Source organism: Aplidium turbinatum, chromosome 16 (genome assembly GCF_918807975.1).
Source record: "Aplidium turbinatum chromosome 16, kaAplTurb1.1, whole genome shotgun sequence".
Classification (NCBI taxonomy): Eukaryota; Metazoa; Chordata; class Ascidiacea; order Aplousobranchia; family Polyclinidae; genus Aplidium; species Aplidium turbinatum.
Genome location: NC_137487.1, coordinates 3,518,786 through 3,528,409, shown reverse-complemented (window position 1 = coordinate 3,528,409; position 9,624 = coordinate 3,518,786). Strand labels below are relative to the sequence as shown.

The following is a 9,624-nucleotide window of genomic DNA, read 5'->3' as shown; positions in this document are numbered from 1 at the left end:
GAAAAAGGAGGGAATCACGTCTGGAAAAATTGCATTGCACTCGTTATCTCATAGGCTACTAGATGGTCTGCACGTTCAGATGATCTGGATGGGGCTATTAATGTAGCCTATATCCAGCACTGCTGTCAATGTTCCAACAAATGTCAAACGAAGGTAATGGTGTAGCTACTGGTTTGTTGTTCCGCATCAAGCAATCTGAATTTGTTATTGCTAGTCTTATTCCTCATAAATGCTTTTCGTTAAGTAAACAGGCTTCAGATTATTTAAAAAGTGAAGAAATGGATCTCACCACTGGGGTTGTTGCTATCAACGACAGTAGTAGAGGAGGGTCCGATCGATATCTGCTGGCAGTACGAAAAAGCAGTACCTGGCAGTACGAAAAACCTGGCAGTACGAAAAACCTGGCAGTACGAAAAACCTGGCAGTGCTAAAAAGCAGAGTCCTGGCAGAGCCTTGACAGAGCAGTCTGGCAGAGTCTTGGCAGAGCAGTACCTGGCACTGTCCTGGCAGAGTCTTGGCAGAGCAGTCTGGCAGAGTCTTGGCAGAGCAGTCTGGCAGAGTCTTGGCAGAGCATTACCTGGCACTGTCCTGGCAGAGTCTTAGTGGTACGAAGCAGTACCAAAAGCAGTGTACAAGCAGTACCTGGCACTGTCCTGGCAGTGGTCTTGTACAAAGCTTACCACGATGTCGCAACGATTGCGTCAGATGTTTTATTTCAATACATACACGATCAACAAATACAATATAAACGTCGTCACATTTGTGAAGAAAACAATGATCATACTGCTAAAAGCGAAACTCGATCAATTACATTTAACTGATCACAATTAAATGCAAAGTGGACTTGTGGTTATACCGTCTGGATGAACTTGGCGCTTGGGGTAAAAGTAGGTGAGACCGTTTTTTGTCTGTGTGTATGTGAAGACTTTGTTGTTCTGTGTTCTGAATGAAATGTTTGTGCCTGATTGGTTATGTTTGGTGTGTATGACGTTGAGGTATGAATCCTTGTTGAAATTGTTTTGTCTCACACTGATTCCTTTGGAAACTTGTTTATTACTTTTACCAAAACAGTAATAGGTCTTGCTGGAAAGACCTATGAACCCGGATCCTTCCCACTCCAACTTGAAAAGTCCAGGGGTTCTCTTATCAAAGAGTTGCTGGCGTACACAACAATCCTTTTGGTGAAAGACACCCCCAGACATTTTCAGGCGAACAAACTCCTCTCGATGAGCAGGACAGGCTTTTGCAGGAAGCCATTTGTGGTAATTTGTGTAAAATTGTTTGCGTTTTTCAGGAATGATGACATCTTCGAGGCAAGGGGCAGAGAGAGCGTAGTACAATGAATCTGTATCCATCTCTAAACACTGAAAGTCTCTACGATCAACAAAGTTATCCAAAAAGTTATAATAAAATTCTAACATTCTCAGCTTTGCATACCCATAGACAAAAAAGCCAATTTGAAGTGGGAGATCTAATTTAATTTTGTTTTTGAAACATTCTACTTCATACAGACTTTCAGAGAGTGGATTCAAATGGTGAAAAAAAGGTTCGTTGATTGCCTTGTGCACAGAGTCATTGGTGTGATATGACATGTTTTTGTGTTTTGTCTTGTTTGTGATGGATTTTCCATAGCTTGAATTGCCCCATAATTTGAATGTGTCCCCAATAATTGCCTTGTCTGGATCAGCGTCACCTCCTCTCCTTGCCATGGAAACTTGGTTACCAAATTCTTCAAAACAGTTTTTTGGAGTGTATTGGATCACTTCATAAATTTTAGTCACAACAAGACCGTGTTCTAAGTACCATTTTAACAGGGGTGTGATCAATAAAACTTTAGAACCAAAATAACTCCCAATGAGCATTCGTCTTGGTTTGGATAATATTTGATTTTTTTCTGCAAACTCCTGCATGTATTGTCCTATGTCTTCCCTGGATACATCAACATTTTTAAAAATGGGGCAAAATTCAGAAAAGTGCTTTTTTAAATTGTCAGGAGTCTCAATATCACACAACACCATTCCAAAAAGTTTGTTTTGTTTAATGTAGGAAAGAAATGTGTCCTGAGTCATGTTGTGTAAAGGTTTAATGATGTTTAAAGTTTTCAAGAACTGTTTCACAATACTCGTTTTCTTTTCTTCAAGCCAGTCACACTCATACATCTCAACCACTCTGTAACCCAAATCATGCAAATACTTAGAATTTTTTTCTGTGTTTTCCCTCAGTTTTTCCATTGTCTCGCCGTTGGATGCATTTGTCTCTTTCATCGCGCCAGTGACAGGGTCAATATTGAGGTGGCATGCATGACCGTGCCAGAAACATCCATGAAATTGATACACAGTGCGTGTTTCTTTGCAAAAACCATCCACAGGAAGCTTTCCAATTCTCTTTTCCCCTCCGTTGAATTGATGTTGGATTGAAAGACCTTGCTGAGATGAAAGAAACTCCAACCACTCCATCGCGAGAAGGCCGTATTTATGGGAGGTCACTGGTTTAAAGTTTTCACACTGTTTGTACCGAATAAAACCCCCAGTGGGCATATCCTTCATAATAGCAGAAAGGTAGAGCGCGTTTGCATCTTGACCCTGAATGGACTGACACAATTTTGCTTCTGAACCAAATTCATGTTCCCTGAGTTTTGTTACCTCTTTCTCATGATAGCGGTGGAAGATAATGGAAGGACCCCCTACAATTTGTGACTTGATGAGTTCATGCAGGTCTTTGTTTTTTTCATTGATGAGCGTGAAGTTGACATCAGGAGTTACAGTGGAAAAAAGATATTTTAAAGTGAGGCCTGGAACAGAAATTCCATCTTTGAACATGTCTAAACCTTTGGATTTGTAAAAACTAAAAGCTTTATCAATGGCTTGCAAGAAGGGGCCCACATCCAGATTATTGTAATACACAAGAAAGTCTTTCATGGTCTGCATGTTTTCCTCTTGCCAGATTTTTTGGCACAAAGCGTAATTTTCCTTGGAAATGTTACAACCTTTTAAAGTGTTATAAAATGTATCATAGGAGGGAAGAGAGGTTTGGTTCAATTTTGACAAGTCATCTAACCATTCATAAGGAAAGAAAAACTTTTTTTGTTCCACCCCATACGCTTTAATGAATTTGTCATATGAAGATCCGGCAGCCAAAAAATTGGAAAAATCAAGAAACTTTAAAGTAGATGTTTTGACACACATAAAATTGTTATTTCGCTTCACTACAAACACAATGTCAGGTTGAAGAAAAGAAAAGAATTCTGTCTTGACAAGATTGATGTCGTACCTTCCGGAATTGAACCCTAAAACAGGTAATTCTTTTAAAAAACTGCGAAAACGTTGCATTAATGACTGAACATGTTTGTGATTGGGATTAGACTCATCAGGACCACATAGGCGCTCAAGTTCCTCAAACATAAGAAAATTTTTTACAAAGAATGTCATAAGCGTGTGTCGATATTTTGTTTAAATAATCCAATTTTTGTTTCACCAAATCGTGTGTACTCCCTGTACTGACAAAGCAGACAGGAGACTGAAAGTTGGGAACATTACTGCTAACACTGACAGAACATGCAATGTGTTTAGCTCTCCATTGAATTGTGGTAGTAGGACTAGGAAGTTGCTCTTTTGAACACAAAGACTCATAGTCGTAGGTCGCTCTGAAATTGTAATAACGATCCGATGGTGGTACTGAAATTCCCATGTCCTCAAGTTGTTGAAAAATGGTGAGAGGAGTATGATAAGACCCACCAACATATTTATATTTTACATTGAAATCACAGGTTCTGACGTGTCGATGATAATGATTGTTAGTCGTCCAATTTTTTTGACATTTTGGACATTTGTATGTGTTGGCGTAGAAAGTCATGTTGAAAATGTAGCTGAAATGGCTTTTAAATAAATTTAAGTTCATGGTGTCCTGAAAGTGACAATGACTCCGTTGCACAAGACTTGCTACAGCCCCCTCCCCATCCCATTCTAACGAATATACAAAAATGTTGACTTTGAATAATTTTTCTACTTCCCCAATTTGACAAAGCTCTACCCCTTGAAATTTTGTGGGGTCTTTGTGAAAGTGTGTGCAGTAAGTGTGAAAGTATTGTTGTGCTGCGGTCTCCAGGTTCAAAAGTGTACATCCACGAAACAAGGCTAAACAGCGGAAAAAGCAAAGATGGTCCGAGTATTGACGTTTGGTATTTCTATTCATATTTAAAGCATTTACTCCAGGGTTATTGAGAATAAACTCTGGCAGCTCGACCCCACACCCAATGAAAAATTTAGGTAATTTATATACAAAAAAAGTCACATTTGTCACTTTTTCAACCACCCACGCACTATCTGGTCGTTGCTGCCTTGCAAATTCTAAAAAATCCTGGTGAAATAAATCATTTAAAAATTCCAAAAAATCCTCTTTGTTTGAGATTAGTTTTGCTAACTTTAAAACAGTGTCTGTGCCATGTGAAGCATGGAAAAATTTTAAAGAATTGTTCAGGCGATGGCGTAAAATAAATCCAAAACTGTAATTAATTTTAAAACGATGCTTTTGCTGTTCAAAAATAATACGAATCAATTGGTTGCGAAGTTCTTCTATATTCCGATCAGATAATGAAAAGTTGAAAACGTCTTGAATTTTGTTTCCAACCTTTCTCGAGTCAACAATACTGGAGTGATGTTGTGTCATAAACGTTCTGAAAGAAAATATGTCTGTGAGACATTGGAGTTTAATGGGTTTAACATTTCATCACACAAAAGAAAATATGCATAAACTTTTGTTTACAACATTAAATCTCTTACTTTAGTTGAGCATCGATTGTCTCTCCATTTACTTCATCTCTGTCTGCTGATTCCTCACCTGTCCTGCAAAAGATCTTAAATGAAATTTCATCGAGTTGTGTCTTTAAAAATTTCTCACCCCTCTCTCATTGTCGCATCTATCAACAGTTTACATCAATGAATGTCAATACTCACTCCTCAACAGCAGGGTTTGGTTCCTCGTTCATGTTGCCACCAGTTTGATTTTGCGACCAATCGATCTCTCTGTCAATGTTTTACAATTAGTGCACTGTTGTAAATAAGGAATACCACACCAAGAATTTAAACACTCACTTCCAAAAGTCAGGATTTAATTCATCATCTATTTTGTTGGCTGTTTGATTTTGGGACCAATCGATCTCTTCCCACAGGGCCGGATCCATATCATGTTCAGCAATTGCTGTTTGTCGTCTACAAGAATTTAACATGTCACAAAGTGGGGCTAAAGAGCTATTTTGCAAAAGACTTTGTTTATCTGCAGTTTTTGTATACTTGTAGAGATTTGAACAACTATTACTTTATCAAGTGTTTAACAATGCGTTTCTTTATCACATCAATAAGACATGTATAATTACAGAACATATTTACAGCTAGTACCATCAATTGGTTTGTTGATGAACACACACTTACTTTTTACATCGTTTGGCATGCAGAGATCGACTGTAGGTTTTTGAAAAGGTTTGTTGACACAACTCACAGGTCCATCGAATATTGAAATGTTTTTTCCTATGCCTCTCTAAGCTTTGTTTTTGAGTATAAGACCGACCACAAATCTCGCAGGTAAACATCTTGAATGAAATGTCACTGACTCAAACGAGCGATTTTTTATAGACCTAATCTTTTTTTTTTTTTCTTCTTTTTGTGTTTATACACGCTATGGTGCAATCGAGTTGAAAGTCCACAGATTACTGTGCGTGCAATATCGAGTTAAAAGTTCACAGATTACAGTGGGATGGTGCAATCCTCTTTATGTCGTCATACCGAATTGTTATGGGACCTAGTGATATCTTGGCAACGGACTTTTCAACCTCGGAAGTAATTCATTTTATACCTTGGGGATGGACTTTTCAACCTCGGAAGTATTTTCAGTGCTAAAAATTTTTAATCAATGCTGGTGCAAGTTATAAAATCTTGTGTGTCTTCACCTATCACTAGGAAATGACGTCTTTCTGGTTTAAATAGAGGATATGCTGTCTATCGGTTTCAAATATGCAATCTTATAGTTCAGTAGCTGTCCAACTTAGAAAGCAAGCTGAAATCGCGATGGCACACATGCCCAACATACCTCACACCAGTTGTTATGAAGGTCTGATCGAGTCTGAAAAGTTGAACGCGGGGGCCAGACAAATGCAAAAAATCTCCGACGAAGTGAGGTTAAAGTTTTCAGAAATCGCCGAACAAGGAGATTTATTACCGCGAGGTGGAGGCTTGTTACGGAAAGGGATATTGAAAGTGAAACAACGAGGTTTCCACTTCTCAACCGAACAACTAAAAGAAGTCGCGACAGTGCTTTTCGAAGAGGATCCGTACATCTTATTCGTTCCAAAAACAAAGACAAAGGCCTATCTATCAATATTATATTGGGCCACTTCAGAAGACGACGAAAACTGTGCTCGTTTGAATCATATCGAAGCAGTCAAAAAAGAAATTTGTCCGGATGAATTTCGCCTTTCTTTTACAACGGACAAGGTCTATGCCCCTCGACACTATGTTCATTTTGTGTATCAGCGGTGTGAGGAATTCTACATTGCCTGCAAAGGGAAAGATCATCTGACAGAAGAATGCCAACAGCAATTGGAATTTTTTTCAAAGCTTCTCATCACACCCGAAGAAACTGAAGAACCTCCAGTTAAACGTATTCGTGTATAATTCACTTTCAATAAAAGAAATGAAGAAATGTTTCATTGGTGTTTTTATTGTGTAAATACATAGTATAAGGTGGTACACATATATAATATATATATACTATATACATATATATAATATACAGTACACTATACATATCATATACATAATATACATATACAAGCAATTAAATTTTAATTTTATATGTATGGCGCACAAAGTCGTCAACAGCACGGTCGTTTGCAGTCAGATTGGAATGAAACTTTGCCACAATAGACCTCATTGATAGTCCGCGACAACGTTTTAATAAAAAATAAACACAATAATGCCCACAAACGAAAGACAATGGTCCTTGGATCGTGGTAGAGTTGTAGACCCACTCGATTGCATGTAAGTTCATAAAGTCGACAAATTCATCATGGAAAGGTGGAAGGCCGTAGGAGTCAAAATATTCACTTTGATGCTCTTCACTCAGGAAAACAGCCACCCAATGCTCACCGGGTTGGTCGCTTTTGTCAGTGTTAAAAACGTAGGCGGCAGGAGGGGACACATCTCGAGGTAGCATGTCTCTCGCGTAAACTCCTTGAAACACACGCTTTAGACAGGGGTCGTTGTACAAAATTCTTGAAATCTGGTCCGAGTTCATGCTGAATAATCGAAAATGACGCTTTTGTTCCGATCAATTTCTAAAAGATTGTCATGCTCCGCGTAAACAATCACGTTAATGGTATGTGCCAGGGCTGTCGCGAAATGAATTTCCAATCTTAAGTTGCCATGCTTTATCAGTTCAAAATGGTTTGCTCCAGACCCAAGGTCAGGTGTCAAATCAAATGCAAACAGCGTATAACCACCCGGGTATTCCGATCTAGAAATGTCATTTCCTTCATCCGCATAATATTGGCTAGTCCCAGTAAACAGAGAAAGATAGCTGCGGATAAATTTTCCATTTGCGAAATCGGGTTGTAAAGGTCGTGACGGGATCTGTTTACCATCGCGGTACAAAGCTAAAAAGTTGGTAGAATTGTGCTTGAAATCGAAAGGATTCCTAGTGGCCGAACCATTGAATGACGCATTATCCACCATACCAATGACAACTCTCTTCGGTAACTGTCCCAAGAACAAGTTTTCTTTGGTGACAGAAAGATTCCCTTGAGGTACAGTAAAGGCCTTTGTTTCAACACGTCGTATCGGATACTTGGCTGTTCCAGATTGGAGGGCCTTGATGTGGGCGATCCTGACTGCATCGCTTGGCTTAACTTTTCTGCAGAAAAGAACCACTTCTTCTAGTTTGACCTTTCCTTGTCCCATGAGACAAAACGCGTCGGAGGCTCTAGTCAGCTTGAGCTTCATCTCAACTCCGTTGAGCAAATACCTATTCTGAAAGGCTACATCCAGATGCAGTTTTCCAATCATGTCCAATGATCGGCTTTCCGCCGTCAATAGCCTACGTTGGTTAAAGCCGCTATTTGTAGCAGCGAGCGTATCAAACTTTCCGTGGGAGTCTTTGTACCACAGGTTGGCCGATAGCTGTGTCGTCTTTGCTGGGCTTCCAAAACTGAGAAGTGTCTCTAAATAGGCACGGAACGGATACGTGTGATTAGACTGAGAAATCTGGGTGTTGTTGAGGCTCAAGTCGACTTGAGACCATAGGCTATGCAACCAATTGCAAACCGGAGCCACGGCTTGATTTGCATCCAAATTTGCCCCATCGTTCTTGACCACTTTGGCGCGAACGTAAAGTAGGGTGTTGGCCAAATCAATATAGTAGTCGCCTTCTTCCACAAGTAAAAACTCAACAGGCCCACTGTCGGTAAGAGTAGATTGGGGACGATGTTCGACATAGTGTCCCTGTTCTAAACTGGTTTGTGTTGGCGGAACAGAAAACAAATCTAGTTCGCTTTTCAATCCTTCACAAGACTTTTCATGAATCAAACTACCCATTGAAGATGTCCTTAGGAGCGACTGCTTTTCGTTTGCGTTTTTTCAAACTAGTAGACTTTTTGCTTTTTCTCGGCCTTTTAGCTGAAGGAGATGAGAAAAAGGCTTCTTGTGGTGGAGGTTGGAAAGTTCTTTTGGTTGGGGCTACAGCTCTGTTTAGTAAGTTCATGCCTGCCTGTTTAGAGCGTTGTATGGCCGCATCTTTGACATTTTTCCCTCCCAATACATCCGAGGCGAACTGTGCACCAGTCTTTAAAACCTCCTTGCCAACCATTTTGGCTCCTGATTTAAAGAGAGGTAAAACCGCTTTGCCTAGACTGGAAAAAATACTCCCCAACCCATAACCGTTTTGATATTGAGCGCCGGTAAAAAAGCCTGGAGTTCCATGCCCAACTTGTGAGACATAATAATTTTCATAAGCTTTTGCATTACAACAAAACGCTGGCTTGTAGGGCATTATAGCTGGTGAAGAAGTCTTTTTCGAAAGTGAAGAGTGACCACTACCTTCCCTGTTTCGAATTGAACTGGACTGCCTTGGTCGTCTCGCAGTGATATATGTATGGTACTAAAGTTTTTTCGTTGCACAAGATGATAGTGTACTTTTTCACTTCTTCGGTAAATGTAATCACCAGTTTTTCCTTCCACCGGTATGACACCCAACAAGGGAGCTAAAGTGTCACCGACTACGCGGGGTTCGACCACGTCACAGTACAAATAGATAGAGTAAAAACCCTGACGCAGATCCACGCGGTGTTTCGATTGATACTCTCCAGTTTTAAAACGTTTCCTGTTAAACCCTAGCATTTCAGCTAGCCCTTGACCGAGAATCAGACGGACACCGCTGTCAATTGTAAAGTTCACAAGCCTCGTGTAAGGATCGTAATACATTCGAGAAGAATATTCATTTCCCATTCGAAGCTTCAATTTTGTTTCTAAAACTTCAAGGATACTTTGAGGACTGGGGTAGTGACCAGGATCCAAGACCACGATTTTTGTATCCACCCCATTAATATACTGCACCCAATGGTTGACTGAATTCTTAACA

At 39.7% G+C, this 9,624-nt stretch overlaps 2 protein-coding genes across 2 annotated transcripts; both read right to left on the bottom strand.

The window, feature by feature from the left end:
* Positions 1-694: 694 nt before the first annotated feature.
* On the bottom strand, positions 695-2,091 carry LOC145785839 (uncharacterized). Its single transcript, XM_082597546.1, has one exon. It carries the CDS (start codon positions 2,067-2,069, stop codon positions 828-830), a length of 1,242 nt encoding a protein of 413 aa, XP_082453672.1. The 5' UTR covers positions 2,070-2,091; the 3' UTR covers positions 695-827.
* Positions 2,092-7,283: 5,192 nt separating this feature from the next.
* LOC145785910 (uncharacterized protein F54H12.2-like) lies at positions 7,284-8,582 on the bottom strand. The gene has a single exon (XM_082597607.1). It carries the CDS (start codon positions 8,580-8,582, stop codon positions 7,284-7,286), a length of 1,299 nt encoding a protein of 432 aa, XP_082453733.1.
* Positions 8,583-9,624: the final 1,042 nt, after the last annotated feature.